At 59.8% G+C, this 17571-nt stretch overlaps 1 protein-coding gene across 4 annotated transcripts; it reads right to left on the bottom strand.

Annotated features, from left to right (window-relative positions):
* Window positions 1-3089: 3089 nt before the first annotated feature.
* Window positions 3090-15951, bottom strand: IKBKE (inhibitor of nuclear factor kappa B kinase subunit epsilon). 4 transcript variants are annotated; one of them, XM_084497711.1, is made up of 22 exons: window positions 15770-15951; window positions 15121-15625; window positions 13844-13944; window positions 12971-13111; window positions 12752-12881; window positions 12182-12363; window positions 11755-11915; window positions 11187-11297; window positions 10855-11034; window positions 10473-10675; window positions 10060-10124; window positions 9833-9924; window positions 9225-9326; window positions 8464-8539; window positions 8264-8376; window positions 8037-8113; window positions 7775-7814; window positions 7176-7277; window positions 5395-5491; window positions 4786-4898; window positions 4452-4523; window positions 3090-3726 (listed from the first exon to the last, which is right to left on the bottom strand). In XM_084497711.1, exons 2-22 carry the CDS (start codon window positions 15299-15301, stop codon window positions 3693-3695), a joined length of 2373 nt encoding a protein of 790 aa, XP_084353837.1. In that variant the 5' UTR covers window positions 15302-15625; window positions 15770-15951; the 3' UTR covers window positions 3090-3692. The 4 variants fall into 4 exon arrangements, with proteins under 4 accessions (XP_084353837.1, XP_084353838.1, XP_084353839.1 ...); XM_084497712.1 differs by having other exon boundaries at window positions 15793-15949; XM_084497713.1 differs by lacking the exons at window positions 15121-15625; window positions 15770-15951 and adding an exon at window positions 14116-15100.
* Between the last annotated feature and the right edge of the window lie 1620 nt (window positions 15952-17571).

The following is a 17571-nucleotide window of genomic DNA, read 5'->3' as shown; positions in this document are numbered from 1 at the left end:
TTGGCCCGGCCCCGGGGAGGAGACAGGGCCGGGGGGGGCGGCGTGGGAGCGGCCGCCGTGGGATTCCCACGGGGAACCCCCCCCGGGACGGCTGCCCCCATAGCCACCCTCCGGACCCCTCCCTAAGCCCTTGCGCCCCCCACGGAAAGGGCTCCCCCTACCCCCGGGGGGGTTCTCCCAGCAGGAACCTTCCCCGTGGGACCCCCCCCACGCTCTCCCGAGACCCCTCCCCACGGGACGCGGCTCCCCGCGGGCCCGATGCTGGCTGGGGGCAGCGCACAGCACCCCCGGTCCTGGTGCTGCAGCCGGGGCGAGCAGCCCTCAGCACAGAGCTGGGGGGCAGCAGCAGCATCCCCATCCCCAGCAGCATCCCCAGCCCCGGCAGCACCCCCAGCCCCAGGTTTGCCCCCCCCAGCAGCAGTAGGAGCACGCCTAAGGTGCTGCTTTACATACGGTCACTAAAACCTGGGTGCAGCCACACAGCGTAGAGCTTAGGGATATGGTTTAGTGGGGACTGTTAGCGTTAGGTCAGAGGTTGGACTCGATGATCTTGAGGTCTCTTCCAACCTAGAAATTCTGTGATTCTGTGTGATTGCACGGCCCCGGCAGCTGGAGCGAATTCCCCTTCCCCACTGCAACGCCAGCAGGGCTCTGGAGCGCCGCTGAGGGCTGCGAGCCGAAGCAATTATCTCTCCCAGCTGAGGCTTTTGTGGTTGTGGGAGAAGTGAAAAGGAAAATATTATGGCCAATTTCTGGAGTGGATCTGAGCAGGCTCCAGCCCTGCGGTGCCAAGGAGAGCCGTGTCTGGTTTGCCAAGCCCTCCGGATACCCTGGGCCGCGCAGGACATGCATCACCCAGGCTTTGGGTTAGCTGTCGAACCACCAGCACATCCCTTCTCTGCTGTGCTCAGTCGCGTTGGTTTGAAACACGAAGCTGGGGCAGAACCAGGGCTGTGCCCCTCTGGGCTGTGTGAGAGCGGCCAGGTGAAGGGACGGCTGCGGTGAGCACGGTGCTGGGCTGCGCTTGGGAAGCTCAATCTGACATCCTCATGAATTCCCGAGGACAAGATGAGCCAAAGATACTGAAGTGCTTTTGAAAGATTTCGATTTGAAGGATGGATCAAAACACTGGCTCTGAGTTACAAAAGACTTGTGCCATAAGCAGTCACTAACAAGTGCTTAAAACTGAAGGAGTCAGCCTTGATTCTGGGAGTCCCCTTTGCAGCTGCTGTGTTAGGGCAGTTTAAGAATGACAAGGGCTTAGTAATTTTTATTTTATTTTATTTTATTTTATTTTATTTTATTTTATTTTATTTTATTTATTTATTTATTTATTTTTTTTTTTTTCTGTGCCAAGACATAAATCCCTTCTTGCTAGAGCCAGATGTGTTCCAGGTCAGACGCTCAGCTGACCTGGTGCCACCACCACACGTATCCCAGTAGGGGCTGGAAATTTTTGCCATGGTCAGTCCAAGGATTGCCCCACACCGGGCAGCCCCCTGCCTCTCCGTGGTGCCGCTCTGCCCCCCAGCTGCTGGCTGAGATCTGAGGTCCCGGGGCTGGGGACGAGCTCAGGGACTCGCAGGAGCCCAGGGAGCAGAGCAGCCCGGCAGGCCCGGACTTGGCTGAAGGCTTTTGGCTGAGCCAACGCGTGTCACCTCCAGAAAACGTGCCGGGAAGGGAACTGGAGGAAGGGTGAAGGGAAGATCTGGGTGTTTCGTTCCCTGCTGAGGGACAGGTTCGGGCAGGCACGCTGAGCATCCCCGCCGTGGCTGAGTCAGACGCGTTTGCTTGCCCAGGCAAAGGCTCAGCCTCTGCTTCCAGCGGCACCACCGGGAGCTGCACGGAGCCGCCCCGGGCTCTGCTGGTGCTGGCGCTGCCCAAACCCCGGCTCTGACCTCCCCGAGCACCAGCAGCCAGTGGTGGTGACCTGGCAAACACACGGCCATGGGCATTGTGCAGGGACAGGAGTGAATCCAAACCTGTCCTAAATCCTCTTTCAGCAGCACAGCCACCACCTCGCAGATGCAGGAGCACAGGGGGGACACCGGCTGCCAGCCCACACCCTGTTCATGCAGACCCTTCCCAGGGTGCTGTGACTCTCCAGGGAGCCCAGGACAGTAATGTGTGTGTGTGTGCATGCCCTCGGTGTGTCTGCAAGGGGTGGGAAGAGCTGGGGAACTCTGCCTGCTCTCTGCCAGGAGCCCCCTGGGTGTAAAAGCTGCCTCGGAGCCTCACTGACCCCATCCCCTGTGCTGGGACACGGGTGCCACCCTGCCTGGCTTCCCTGCAGCCCAGGCACTTTCCTGTCACCTATCCTGGGCTCCCTGCAGCACCACGGGCTGTGGGATGTGTCACAAGCCATAAATCACCCTGGGGATGGGCAGGAAGAGGTGGACAAAGGGGGTGGCACACCCGATGCTTCCCACAAAGAGCGCCTTGATACCATCACACGCTCGCAGTTCCGAAAACCCGGGCTTCCCCTATCACTGAGCTGCAGGCGAGCAGCTGACTCAGCTGATAACCAGAGGATTACGGCTTCTCGTAACACCCAAGGTCAGAAAACAGGAGGAAATTTGGAGCATAATGCATTCCCCAACAAAGGACTGGGTGCAGCCCTGATGCAGAGCAGCAGGGCCCATCCTCACCGTTCCGGGCTCTTCCTGGCTGTCAATGAGGTGGGAGTAATGAGCTCCCCATCCCTGCCACTCCCCTGGGGCATAAAAGGAGAGCTTCCTGCTTGCATCCTTCCCAGAGCAGCTTCAGACAACCCCAGCAAGCCCAGAGGTTGCCTGCCTTGGTCCCCTGGTCCCCATCTCCACCCTGTCCCCATCCCTGCTGCAGCCCTGCCACCCAGGCTGTCGTCACCTCCTCAGATGAACGCACATTTTCACCCCGTATTTATTAATGAGGTGGACGTTTAGGATTTCTTGTTGTCTTTCACCCCAAAGAAACGTGCCTGCTTTCTCTCAGGGGACTTGCCTTGCCTGAGATTTTGCCTCGGCGTTCACTAACCCCCCAGGTGAGGTTGGAGACATTCCAGTGAGGGCTGTTTGGATGCGGCACAGACACACACACAGACACGTCCATAAACACTGATCTCAGTTACATTTATAGAAAGGCACCAAAACAGAGAAACCTCCCCCAGCTTCCTGCGCCTGCTGCCATCCGCAGCCCGGGACGGGGCTGAGCTGGGCACAAGGCCGGGAGGGGAGGCAGGAGGAGGGCGGGCAGGGACGGTGGCTGTGCCCCGAGCCCCCCGCGGGCAGCGCTGGAGCCGTCCTGGGCCGGCCCCGGCCTCTCCTCCATGGGGTGCAGCATCCCCCTGCCCTGGGCTCTGCCCCAGCCCGCGAGGCACCCATGAGCACAGGAATGTTAACAGGGGTGGTAATCCCTAAACGGGCAGGAGATCATTTCTAGCCTCTTTATCACCCGACATCGTGGTTCAGAGAAGCTAGAGAACCGTGGAAGTCCTTCAAGCACTTTTCAAAAGGAAAAACCCTCGCGCTGCGCCAACTTTCCATCAAGTTTTCACTGGAGAACCGTGCAAAGTGCCAGAGCAGAGAGGTAGGACTGGGAGCAGCTCCTCAGACACGGGCACCCGACTCGAGCACAGCGCTGGACCCGCGGTGTGTGTGTGCTCCCCGCTGCCAGCAGCGCTTTGCTTCAGCACCTGCAAATCCGCCGCGTCCTCAGAGGCCGGGAGTGGGAGCAGCCCCGCTCAGCCTGCGGGAACAAAATCAGAGGATTTGGCTGGGGAGGGCTGGGCTGGGCTGGTGCAGTCCCAAACCACGGCATGGGCTGGGCACTGGTGGCTGGGCTCGTTCCTGCGTCTGCTGCTGTGAGCTCTTCGTGCCGTAAGCAAGCCAGACCTCCCCTTGTCCCCTCTTTTATTCATGGTGGATTTGCTGCAACAGCACGCTTGGTCCTATAGAAGCCAAGCTGGGGTGAAACCCTTATTTCGTTTTTTCTTTCAAAATCCAATCTGAAGCTCTTTGAGGTTTTGGTATGGATATCCATAGTGCTGGTTTGCATTGAGACCCTCAAAAACAAGTTTAAAGAGGAAGAAACCCAAGGAGGGGCTGCCAGCAGTGGGATTCTGCAGGGAGGTCTGTCCAGGAGCAGAAAGCATCGGCTTCTGCACGGCAGCCAGCAGCTGCCAGCACTGAGCAGTGCGGGGAAGGGCTGGAAGGAGGGCGGCAGGCATTGCATAGCTTGTGCAGTAGCTCATGCTTCAATTTCCAAGAAAGATAAACCCTCTCCTGCTGCCAGATGATGATGCAGACGTGGTGCTGCTGGAGGAGCCGTGCCAGGGGCTGTGGTCGTACTCGGCGCCGGGCTCAGCCGTCCCCATCACGGCACCGGGGTGCTCGTCCCCCAGCCCACAGGCAGCACCCCCAGCACCCATCGCCACCCGTCCTCACCCCCGGGGCAGGATGCACCCCACTCACCGCTCGATGATGCTGTTGTTGAACTGGAGGTCGCATGACACTGACTTCATCTGCTCCAGCAGCTCCTGCATCCTGCCAGACACACAGCGAGGGGCTTACACGGGGGCTGCCCGGAGACCCCTGCCCGCCGGAGAAGCAGAAGCGGTGGCTGAGCAGCAGGGATGCCCCAAACCACGGGCACTGAGCTGGGATGACACCGGGCAGCCCCAGCCCCACACCAGCCCTGCAGAGCCGAAGCCAGAGCCCTGGTGCTGTCCCACAGAGGACGAGCAGCAGGCGGTGGCACTGTCCCCATGGCACCAGGCTGTCCATGAGCCCCCTTCCAAACACTCACTGGAAAGCCATCTCCCGGCGGGCCTGGCTCAGGGGGATGGGGGAAGGCACCGGGGGGACCAGGGCCGGGCTCCGTTTCTCCGTCAAGGCCATCTGGGAAAAGGTGTCCAACGCCTGCAGAGATGGAGACATTTGGCAGCTCCAGCACCCAGCGAGCTGTGGCCTCACCCGCGGGTGCTGTGTGCGTGCAGCCTCCCCGTGGGCACCCTGCTTAGCTGAGGGACCAGAGGGTGACCAAACACCTGGGGAAATGACACCTGTATGGTCACACCCAGCACACCACCTCGTCAGGAGAGGCAGAATGACCTAACCAAAGGGCATCGGCCGGTGGCTGTGCCCCAAGGTGTCAGATAATCCACCGTGACAGCTGGAGGTGACACGTCGGCTCTTCTACCGCTGCCGTTTCCTGCCTGCTGAGCACAAACTCCCCAGTGCCATGCCGTCAGTTTTGGACTCAGTGCCACAGCCAAAGGTTCACCCAACCCTTGTTCTGCTCAGTGGAGCAAAGCAAACTCCCAAAACTCCAAGCGTAACTCCACAAATCTGCAGCAAGTTGTTGAAACGCGCCCGGTGCTTCCCTCCCGAGCAGGGCGGCAGCGCGGGGACCTACGTGCTGCAGGCACTCCTGGCACTCCATCGCCTCCACGCCGCAGGTGCCGATGCGGTGGCTGAGCCTCTTCAGATGCTTTTTTGTCTCACACACCTTCCTAGAAAGGAAAAATGATGGTAAAAACTCCAGTCAGTGTTTGTCAGCAATTGAGATTATCAGTGTGTTTTTTTTTAGTTTGTTTTGTTTTTTTAATTTTGCATCGCTTTCTGCGAACCAAGCTGGCTCAGCGTTAAAATCCCAAGGGAAAGATTCACCACGGTGTGGGGACTGCAGGCAAGGCCATCCAAACAGCACCGACAGCAAGCTAATTAGGGGAAGCGTGGCTTACACAGGGCCAGCTCCAGAGCACCGCTTCTGCCTCCTCTGTCCCCTGCAGAGGACTGAGCTCCTAGTCAAGGTGGGTGCCAGGTTTTGTACCCCACCCGTGGGCTCTCCTTTCACACCTGAAGCCCATAAAGGTCAGAAAATTCCCCCCTCAGCCCACCGTGCCCAGGCTCCAGCCCATGGGAACCCCTTTAGGTTTTGGGGCTGATCCCCTGATCCTGCCAGCTCTGGGGCAATGGGGCCACACAGCCAGCAGGTGCTTCAGCAGTGACACAGCTTAGTATAAAAAAAAGGTTGTTTTGGCCTTTTAAAAAAAAAAAAAAAGGAAGAATATTTAAGGTGAATGGTCCACCTCTGGTCCCCAGAAAACAGCCACCGCACCACAAACCCTCGCTGCCAGCAGGAAGAAACCCAAAATAAGGCAATTACAACTCAAGTAAAAACAATTTTTAAATATCCAGTTGTGACTCATGATGCGTCCTGCCTAAGGACAGAAAAAACAGATGCAAAAATACTGCAGGAAAACAAGCAGCAGCTTCTCTCCCTCCTCTGAGTAAAAGCAGAAGCCCTGCTTGGGCACGGACGGGGCTCGTGCTTTGGGGACAGATTTCATCCTGGGACAAAGCTGCCCCCGAAGCCGAGGGGAGATTTAAGAGCAGCGTGAGGGGATGTGGCAGGAGGTGAGCCCCCACTGTGGGTAATAATTTCTGCCCCCAAAACAAAACCTCACCGTGGTGAGGGTTTGCAGAGAGAAACCCCCAGCTTCGCCCGCTGAGGCTGGAGAGGGGAGGGCGCAGGGGAACTGCCCGCTGCCCCTGGGGACCTTTGGGCATCTCGGACAAATCCCTGGCCTAAAAATCCCCCCAGCACTAAATCCAGTGCAATGCTCCATGCCGGAAATTGGGACCAGGTCAGAGGCACAGTTCGATCCTAAGGCACTGTAGAAAATCTTTCTCTCACCTACACGTACAGCCCGTGCGAATGGATGATCTGCTCTACAGGCAACCTTGCAATAAAAATCCAATTCCTGCGACATCCCCCCCTTCTGAGCGCCTCCCCCCAGCCCGCTCCTTCTCGCTGTAATAGGCAGCGGATTGTGCTCAATCGCTGCAGCTTAACTTGCCCTTTGCTTCATTCCCCAAACACCGCTTAGCGTAACACCTCTCCTAACAGGCAGATCCCTTTGTCTCAGCAGGAATCTTGGCCTGATAAAATAACCTCCGAGGAGGGAATCCGGCGGCATCAAGGGGAGCTGCAAGTTCACGTTGGGCAGGGCTGGCTTCAGCCTTACAAGAGCCGGGTACGGGATAAGGAGCGGATACACAGAAGGCACACGGAGCTTCTCTGAGGTCTGAAGCCCTCGCTGCTGCTGGAGCCCCCCTTGCCCACCCTCTCGCCCACCCCATGTCCCACGGGGCTGTGCCAGGCCAGGATCCCCAGACCCCGCGTGCTGGTACCTCATCCAGCTGCTGTGCAGGGCCAGGACGTCCTGGTACTGCCGCACGCACTCGTCCTGGAAAATCAGCAGAACCTTCCTGGCCAAATGCCCCAAATTCACCCTGAAAGCAGGAGAGGCAAGGGGGGAAGGGAGCAGATGTTATTTCCTGAAAGGCACGAAAATGAAAAGCCCAGGTTACACAGCAGCAGGACTGAAGCTGGCTCCTGAAGGGGGGGGAGAGGGACTGGACAAGCGGTGGTGCCAAGAAAATGAAACCGAAGCAGGACAAAGAAGAGATTTCAATTCCCCTCTTTCAATGGAAAATGAAAGGAGAATTTTTACAGATAGAAAAGCCCCACAGGCACTGTGGCACCGCTGAAAGCCAGGCAGGTAGGGAAGCACTTCCCCATAAATGGACACATCCTAAAGGACCATTTCAGGGGATAAACGAGCCCCAGACTGAGCGAGCAGAGCGGCAGCAGCCGGCCTGAAATGTTCTTGTTCCCCGCAGGGCTCTTTGCCCCGGGAACGTTTTGCATCCCCGTGCGATGCTCTCGGAAATGCCAAGTGTCCGCCTGGCAATGCTTTGGGGCCAGAAGGGGAGGGGGTGCTGCTCACTTGTCCAGCTTGTGAATCTGCTCCTCGTTGTAGCCCAGCCCTGGGGGAGGAAAGACACGGGTCACCTGCTGGAGCCAGCTCCACGTGTTTTTGTGCTCCTAACCCAATAAACGGGCAATTTCACCATGCCCAGATCACTGGGGAGGCTTTTCAGGGCTTCATTCCCCGGGATTACTGGCACGGGACAGAAACCAGCAGGGAAATAATTTGTTTTTCCCCCAGGTCAGTGCAGGGACGCCCCCCAGTGCACCCCAGGACTCACGCGGACAATTCCTGGCCTTCCTGAACTGCTTGTGTATGAGCTGCATCTTCTCCAGGCAGCACTCGAGCTGCTGGATGCTGTGAAACAAGGACAGGGAAGGAGGCGTGAGGCCACAGGAGGAAGGCTAGGAGATGGGGTACCCGCCCCCGGCTACCCAGCTTGGCCCCAAAATCAAACCCAAACCAGCAAAACCTTCCCGGGGGTTTTGGTAGAGCCGCTCTGCAAACCTTTTGTCTTCGTGCGCCTGTTGCCTGTGCTGCACCAGCTCGGACAAAATGCCATCCAGTGCCCCCTGGAAGTCGTAGATGCTGTGGGAGCACTGGGAAAGCTCCTCCACAACCTGCAGGTGAGGAAGGGAGGTGGGGGCCGGCTCCTGCCAGCGCCGCCTGCACCCATGGGTGCTCCCAGCCCCTGCCTCGCTGCTCACCCTCTGCAGCCGGCTCTTCACCACCGCCAAGTCCTTCAGAGCCGGCAGCCCGCTGCCTCCGGGAAGAGCCTCGTACCTGAGGACAAGGAACCTTCCTCAGTATTCAGGGGTGGAAATGAATAAACCATCACCTGGGCACAGAAACACCTCCCTGGGGGAGCGGGGCAGTGGTCAGCTCAGGCAATAAATCCCAGCTCAGGCACCCAACCAGAGCCATGAGATGCAAAGCTCTGATCGGTAAAAACTCACCCCGTGGTGTCCCATTTGTTCCAAAATGTCTGATTTTATGTGAGCCGGCCGTACGCTGGCTGATGGGGAGCACAGCACCCGGGCACAGTTCCCCCCCTGCCCTGTCTGCCTCCTCCTCGTGCTTACTCTGTGGTCGTGGGCTGCAACAGCCCAAATACCCCAAGCAGGAGCCAGAGCCCAAGGACTCCTCCTGGGCTCACACAAAACCAGACCCTGACAATTAAAAGCTGAAGCAAAGAGGGAGAAGCAGCCACGGCGGCTCACTTCCCACACAGTCTGCACAAGAAGCAAAAAAAGCCTCTTGTGCTCCAGCTGCCAGCTCACTCCTGGAATTTATTCCTGATTATTCAGGCACCTTGGAGACCCCATAGCTGAGCTGTGATATTGGGATGACGGCAGCAGCATCGGAGCCTCCCCAGCCTGCTGCCCTGGCACCTTTGTGGGTCCTGCCTGCCCCTGCTCCCAGCACCCAGCACCCAGCACCCAGCCGGCAGAGCCACCCCTGCACTTACAGCCCGCGGGTCTTCACCTCCAGCAGCTGCAGGCTGGTGAGCACCGTGTTCACCCCTCTCCTCTGCTCCAAAACCCTCGAGCACTCCGATTTCAGGTTCCCACTGCCACGAGAGAAAACGGCTTGTCCTGTTTTCTGCCTGCCCCGGCAGTGCCAGGGCTCAGCTTGTGGCTCCCCCGGGCTGCTTGTAGGAGAATGAGGGGCTGGGGGCACTGGAAGGGGCTGGGATGGGTGGGAGGGTGCTGGGAGGGTGCTGGTCGGTGGGCACTGCACAGGTACGGCACAAAGAGCTCCTGCCCCAGGGGAATGCAGAAGATGGTGAAAATGCACCATGAAGGTTTTAATAATGAAGATGATGATGATGATGTTTTCCTCAGCCTGAAAAAGGTGACCCAAAAGCAGCAAACGGGGGCAGAAACATCCTCAGACACTGAGCCCCCATCCGGGTGTAGCCCCCTCCCAACCTGGCACCTGCGTCCCTTGCATGGGGACGCTGTGCTCCCTCCCAGTGCCCCCACTGCCTGCAGAGGCTGGAAAACCCCGAGCGTTTCAACCCTTAACACAAATCTCCCGGTGAAACGGGGAGGGACGGGCGGCCCCGGCACTCACATCACCCAGTGCAGGCCCCTGGCCACCAGCTCCTGGCAGCGCCGCAGCGCCTGGGCGATCCGCAGCGTCTGGTGCACGGCGCCCACCGCACTCTGCAAGGCAAAGGGGTTGGACCCGATGATCTCTCGGGGTCCCTTCCAGCCCCTACGATTCTGTGATTCTGTGAAAGGGACGGTGCTGGTGGCTGTGTCCCCGCTGCCAGGCTCCCCGTGGCCATCCCCACCTACCTTGGCGGTGCTGCAGTCGGCCACGACGTCCACCTTGGGGACAAACTTTGGGAAGTCGAGCGCCGCTGGAGAGATGGAGAGCAGTCAGCCAGGGGGCTTTGGGGGATACCGGCAGGGACGGCTCCTGCCAGCCCTACAAGCCCCTGAGCTGCTCAGGGTGTCAGGAACGGGAGCAGCTGCAATGCTCGAGGCTTAGCGCAGCTCTCCGAGATATTTTGGGAACGGGGGTGAAGGCACGAGCTGCCACAGAGCACACACAGGAACATCTTTGGGGGAACTGACCCTGAAACCTTCCAGTCCTGCCCCAGCCCCATTGCTCTGCCACCTCCTGCTCTGCCTTGGACTCCATCAGGACGATCCTTTAAGCAAACCCCTCTGATGCTGCCCACCCCGTCCCTGCCGCGGGTACTCACGGTCTCTGTATCTCACTCCCACCACCTCTTCTGGCTGCTCGGCGGAGCTCAGCAGGGTCAGCGGGCTGTGCCGCGCGGTTCTGCAGAAGCTGTGGGCCTGCAGGTTGGGATCCAGCTCGTACGGGTGACCTTCATAAAAATATTCCTGATGGTGGGGAGCTATGCTCGTTTGTTTGAAGACAGCGTCTAAAAACTTGCTGGTACTGAAAATTAAAAAAAAATATATGAAAGGATGGAGAATGAGCCGTGAGGTTTGCGTTCAGGTTTCCATTGCTTTAGCAGGCTGCCGGCATCTCCTCGTGGCAAAACTGCGCAGAGGCCAGCGGGGCCCCTCCGGAGCTCAATTCCCAAATTCAGCCGGCCTCTCCCAGGGGCTCCTTACGTGTTGTAGGGGTGGATGTAGATGCGATGCGAGGAAGCCTGCTGCAGGGAGAAGACGTCGACCACGATCCTGTGCAGAATGTCGTTGGTTTCTGCAAAAAACTGATCGAACCCCCAGCACTTCTCCTGATCCGCCTCCAGGATATTGGCCAGGATGGGTATGAGCTGGTCCTTCAGCCCCCTGCGGCAGCAAGAGGAGAACGAGGAGAGGTTTTGTGCATATTGCTGTAACCACAGGCCATGGGGGGGTCTCGGCAGGGGCAGGGTGCAGCTGCAGCCCCACAGGGAGTGGGCCCAGGACGCGGGACCTGCAGTGCCACTGGGGACACTCACGCCGAGAGCTGGCAGGTGACAGGCAGCTCGTAGCTCCACTCGATGCTCCCGTTCTCCTGCCTCTGCACGCCCGCGATGGCCCCGGGGGGCTTCTCGGTGGTGATTTTGTACCTGGGGGGAGGAAACGGCTCGGTTTGTCCTCGGTGAAAGGAGCCGGGAGACACCCGTCTGGGCACCACGGCCCTCGGGTGCAGCAAAGAGGGAAAGGAGAGCGTGTGAGCGGGCTGGGGAGGGCACAATTTACAAAAAGAAAACACAACACGGAGATAGAGAATAGCTCAAGAAGCAGTCAAAAAGTTTCACACGAACATTACCCCTAACTTCTTCAACTGTTTAGCACCTGAATAAACATTTGGAGGGTAAGCAGGACAAATGGACACAGCCCCCCACCATGCTGTGTACGCTCCCCACACCGCAGACAGCACGCAGCCAGCCACGAGCTACATTTCCAGGCTCTCTGGGTTTTATGGGGCTGAGCCACCCTGCAGTCAGAGGGTGCTGCAGGCAGGCACCGAGCCGCCACCAGCTCGTCCTGCAGCCCCCAGCCGCCGAGCCTCCCGGTACCCACATGGTTTCCTTGTTCCTGCGGGGTCCCCCGAAGGGGACGAAGGGCAGGCTGCCGGTGGCAGCATGGTAGAAGGTGACGCCGATGCTCCACAGGTCGACGGTGACGCCGTAGGCCTTCTGCTGCGGCTTGCGCAGGACGGCTCGCTCGTACATGTCCGGGTGCTGGAGGGGTGAAGCAGAGAGCGGCGCTGCCCTGGGGCATTTAAAACTGCTCCTTTGGGGCTCTTCTGCTGCGACCCCAAAGGAAAACGTGGCCCGGGGGGCTGCAAGCAAAATGCTGAGCCCCTCTCTTTGAAACTCGTAGCCCCTTTGACTTGGGGCTCTGTAGGTCACTGCTTCTCCCCGTGTCGCCCCGCTGTTGGAGGGATGGGGACTGGGACCCCACAGGACACCCCGTGGCCACCAGACCGTCCCCGTGCCCTACTCACGAGATACTCCTCGGTCCCGTAGACGGACACAAACTTTTCGTCATCTTCCAGCTCTCGGGCAGCCCCAAAATCCGTCAGCTTGTAGATGCTCTGCCCGTCTTCGCCCACCAGCCGCATGATGTTGCCGGGTTTGATGTCCCTGTGCACCACGCCGTTCTCGCGCAGGTGGTTCATCCCCGCCACTGGGAGCAGGAGGGAAGCGTGGGCCTGGGGCTCTCTACTCAAGCGAGCTTTGGGTGAATGCAGGGGTAAAAGAAGGACCAGAGCGGGGACAGGCCCCAGGGCTGGCTGTGCGTTCATGGGAACCAGCGTGACTTTGGGGAAATGGAGCCGAGGAGCGAGCACGTGGGGAAGCACAGCCCAGTCCCATTGCTGCTGGGCAAGGAGATTTTTGGGTTTCCCCCAGAGCAGCACTCACCGACCCAACCTGCCCCAGGTGCTATCTCTGAGCGTACAGGCTGCCCTAAACGCCCACAACCCCAGCACCGGGTGGTCCCAGCCTGTCCCAGAGCCCCAGGAATGGGGACGGGGATGGGGACAGGGACGGGGCCGCATGCAGCCCCCGCTCACCCACGCACTGCAGCACGATGAGGAACTCGGGCTCGGCCAAGCCGAAGGCGTTCGCTGGGTCCTCGAGGACGTTGAGCAAGCTGCCACTCGAGCAGTACTCCATCACCAGCACCTTCTGCTTGCTGCTGCCCTGCAGCAGGGAGCGGCGGTGAGGCCGCGGGCGGCTGCCCCATCCCGGCACTGCCGGCACCGTGGTTTCTGAGCTGTGGCCCCGCTTACCGTCTCCTCCACGGCAAATAACCTGACGATGTTTTTATGGTTCAGCTTCCTCAGCATCTCGAACTCCCTCATCTGCACCTCCTGCGGGCGGAGGTAGCTGGCATTGTTGAAGACCTTCACAGCGACCAGCTCCCCTGATTTCTGGGAAAGGAGGAAAAGGAGAAAAAGGAAATGGAGCATCACCCTGCCTGTGCCCCGAACAGCAACGTTAGCTCCAGCACTGCTCTCTCAGCCCGCTCTGGATGCAAACTGTGCTCACAACAGAGCTTGCTTTCTGAACAGGCTTCCTCAGCCTTTGCTGTCTGCATTGCAAAAGCCAGAGATATCGCTCGGCTCTGTTTGCTTCCTGCCTCTGAAGCCCATGTGCTCGGTGGGAGCATGTTTATGCTGCTGTCACAGGCCCCCACCTGCTCTCTGCAGGACAGGGCTGTTTTCAAAGCATCCTCCCAGCCCTGAGCCCCGCAGAGGCAGCTTGCTTAATAAACTTCAAAGGCCAGTGGGGCTGAAAGTCTCTGTTCCAGCCCTGGCAAGTGTTTGCATGATGTATGCAAATCGCCACGGATGGGGTTTTCAAAACCTCTGGGCATTCCCCAGAGCAGCTCCACCTCGATGCAGGGAGCACCCGCACTGTGAGCCCCAGTGAGCCCTAAAAGCGGCCCTCACCCCACAGAACTCTGCTGGGGGAAGCAACCAAGGGAAAAAAAATGAAAATAAAACCCAAACAGCCCCAGCACTGCCGGCAGCTGTGGCTCATGGCAGGGCGAGGGCAAGCGGAGCATCCCCGTGCTGCGGGGCAGGAGGGCTGGGGCATGGGGGCACCGTGGTTTTGGGGCATCCACCACCCCCTTCTAACCCTCCCTGGCACCTCCTCACCTTGTTGCGAGCTTTGTAGACGGAGGCCGTGGCGCCCTGGCCCAGAAGATCGTCCGTGCTCCAGAGGTAGTTGGGGGTGCTCTGCATCGCCTGCACCGCCGCTGCGGGGAAGCACAGAGGTCACCCTGGCGGCTGCTCGCATCCCCCTGCCCGGCCCCACCACCACGTGCCCGGCCGTTTGTCTGCCTGGCTGTCCGTCCGTCTGCTCCTGGCAGTGCCCGGGGACACTGACGGCACAGCATGGCCCCGGCAAGCAGCTCCCAGCCTCCTACCTCGCCGGCGCCGCTCTGCGCCAAGGGCTGCGCATGAGAGGCAGGGAGGACGCCGTTGGCTCTGCCCAAAACCACCCGGCCGCCGGGACCTGTCGGGGCCAGCACCAAAACACTGACAGATGCAAAAAGAAAAAAAAAAAAAAAAAAAAGCAAAAAACACAAAAAACACACACAACACACAAGCAAACAGAGCTGCAAGGTGGAGGGAGGCACCTCCCCGCTGCGAGAATAGAAACCTATGGGATTGCAAAACTCGCTCTGCGAGAATCAGCTGCGGCTGGAGGAGGAAATGCTTCAGCTTCCTGCTCGAGAAAAAAATTCCCAGTGTTGCAGCCGTCCCCAGGCCCGGGCTGGGACAGCCTCTGCTGAAGGCAAACAGCACTGGGCACCGGCCAGCACCCAGCCCTGCCCAGGGTGGGCAGAGGGGAGGCAGAGGCAGAGCAGGATGAGTGCCCGGGGGCTGTGTTTGGCCTCCATCAGCAGTGCCAGGCTCCCAGGCATGGCCCTGCCGTGCCCGTTTGGTGCTGTGTGCTCACTGCTGGCCCTTGCTGCCCCGGGGCAGGCTGCAGCATTGCACATGGGGGTGTGCTCAGGGCGGGCTGCTGGCACTGCTCTGCTTATGGAGCCACCGGGTGCTCAGAGCCCCACCAGGGGCTTCTCCAGAGCAGAGAAGCCTGCAGCAGTCGTGTTTTTACCAAGTCTTCTCCATAGCTCCAGGAGGAGATGGATTTATTGTGACCTGTCCATCTCCAGGAGCTGCTTTACAGAAGTCACAGGTCCCAGAGGCTTCCCACAGCCAGCTGCCAGGATGGCTCAGCTCCTCCGGCCATGCCCCAAAACCTCGCTGCTTGTGCAAGCCCAGCATGCTCCCGGCAGCTGAGCCACACCGCAGGGGCTGCTGCATGGCTCCAGCAGTGCCCACACACCCCGGGAGCACAGAATGATCCCTGCAACCACGTTCATTCACCCCAGACCCTCCTGTTCCCTGGGGGTGTTCCTGCAGACCCCAGGCCCAGCTGGCTCCCGGCTGTGCCATCACCGCGGCGCTCAGCAGCTCCCCGTCCCCTGCCTTTGAGCCTGCCCCAGGTGAAGCTGCCCCAAAGAAGCGCAGAGAAGGCGAGAGGAAGCAGGTGCAGACAGAGCAAACAAGGCTGCCGCCCTCCCCAGCCGCAAACCCTTCCCCCATGTGTGTGAAGCACCAGATCCGGCCCGGCCCCAGCGCCTGCAAACACTGCCAGCGGCTGTCGGCAGCAAGCAAAGGGCAGAGGGGAGATTTTGGGGCATTCCCCAGCCCCGGCTGCTCCCAAGCTGCACCTTCGGCATTGCTCTCACCGTATTTCAGCGATCAAGGACATCAAGGACTTCTCATCTTAGCAGGGAAAACCAAGGGAGGCCGTGGCAGGGCTCAGCGTCACCGTCCCCACATGCATGGGGGCTTGGTCATGCAGCAGCAGCACCTGGCATCCCCAGAGAGGGGCCAGAACCAGCCCCAGATGCTCAGATCCTGGCTCTGATGGGGAAAAAGGCGGCGGGGAGGGCACAGGGGGCACAGCCCAGGCCTGAAGCTGCTGGCTGAGGGGTGCAGGGTGCAGGATGTGGGGTGCTCAGGGCACCCTCCCGTTGCCTGCACACCCAGCTCGCTTCCCCTGCTCACTTTCTGCCTTGCAGTGCCCCCACCTCGCCTTGCCCAGCCTCAGCGCCAGCAGCCCGGGTCCCTCCTGAATTTCTTCCTGGGTCCCTCAGGAATTTCTTTGGGCTCACAGGGCCGTGTCTAGGAGCTCTCCTGGCAGAACGGAGCCTGCATCTGTGTTTGAGTCTGCGAGCACGAGATGCACACAAGGAGAGGATGCGACGCTTCACTGCCCTGCACACCAACTCCGTGCCTAACTCGCTCGCTAATTACGGCCGAGCTTCGTTTCCCGGCCACGTGAGGGGCTGCCCGACAGAGCACGGCGCGGTGCTGAGCCAGCGGGGCCTGGTGGCGGTCACGGCAGCCACAGAAGCGAGGCACCGCGGCGCCGAGAGCAAAGCCACCTCGCTGCAGCTCCGCTAACGGGAAGAGAAAGGGACGGACGACTTCTCGAAGTCGTTTCCAGCCTTGTTTGCGACGGGCTGGGGACATTTCAGAGACCTTTCCCCACGCAGATAAAAACCGCAGCTCGTTTCACATCTCAGGCCTGCACCCAAACCGCGCGGATGGGAGCCGTTAAGGCCAGGGAGAGGCGAAGTGAAACCCGCCGAGGGAAATGCCGAAATTTCTCCCCGAGCTGCCCACGGGCACCCCGCGCCCCTCGCCTGCTCCCACCCCTCGCGGGACTCAGCTCCTCGCTGCAAAAAGAAACCGAAAGGGAGGCGTTGAGGCCACAACCCACCCCCCCCCCCCAAGGTGTTCTCTCGGCTTTCTGACCCGTACGCGTGGGTTCAGCTTTCACCGACAGTGAGCAGAGCTGGGCTGGCGGTGGGTAAAGGCAGGCAGGAAATAACCAAAATGCTTTATAACGCCCCAAAAGGATTATTGGCGGTTGTGCAGCAAGGCTGCTCGCAGGAAGGGAGTTGGGAAGGAGGGATTCGAGCAGGGAGGGAGCTCGGGAGGAAGGGTTTGAGCAGGGAGAGAGCTCAGGAGGAAGGGTTTGCGCCATCAGCGTCTGCTCCAGGCGGGGGCAGCAGAGCCCCACCGATGCTGCAGCCCCCGCACGGCTCCGGCCCCGCGGCCGGGGGGGGTCGGGGGGAGCCGCGCCCTCCCCGCAGCTGCAGCCCCGACCCCGCTCCCCCTTCTGGGGCTAAAGGTGGGGGGAAAGGAGACGATAGAAAGGGGGCAAGGGGTTACAGCATCCTCCTCTGCGCTGCTGGAGAACCACAGTCATTTGCCCCTATGGCAGCTCCGCTTCCCAGCTCGTGGTTATTAAAAAAAAAAAAAAAGGCCAAAAATGCACACACACACACCCCCCAGCCTGCCCCCTGCATCCCCTGGGAATCAAAAATCAAAGGGGGCTCAGGGAGGGGGCTCCTCCCTCCCGATCCGGTATCAACCAGGGGACTGATCCTGGAGCCTCACGGGTGGCCCTGAACAGCCCCAAAAAGTGGGGGGCTTGCGGCTGGAGATGCCCGGGTGGGGGGCACAGGGCGAGCAGCTGCCCCCGGCCCCGCTGCTGCATCCCGGGGAGTGGGGGGCTCGGCGGCCCCAGCCCACCTCCAGCACGGCACATCTGGATTCAGCATCAGCAGGGCTGTAATTAATTAATCCCCTCAAACCTAAACAAAGGGAATCCAAAATTACAAGCCCCTGACACAGTTTCCGGGCCGTGTTCTGAAAAAGGCACACTGAAAAGCGGAGATGGGGGGAAAAAACGGTAATAATGTCGGTGACCCAATCCCTAATCTCGATTTTAAATCCTCTTTCCCAGAGAGGGTTTGAGGCCCGTCCTCTCCAGGAAAATGAGGAAGATTAAGCATTTT

This window comes from Aythya ferina, assembly GCF_964211825.1.
Source record: "Aythya ferina genome assembly, chromosome: 25".
Classification (NCBI taxonomy): domain Eukaryota; kingdom Metazoa; phylum Chordata; class Aves; order Anseriformes; family Anatidae; genus Aythya; species Aythya ferina.
Note: the sequence above shows the minus strand (reverse complement) of the source record. Positions and strands in the feature narration are given on the sequence as shown.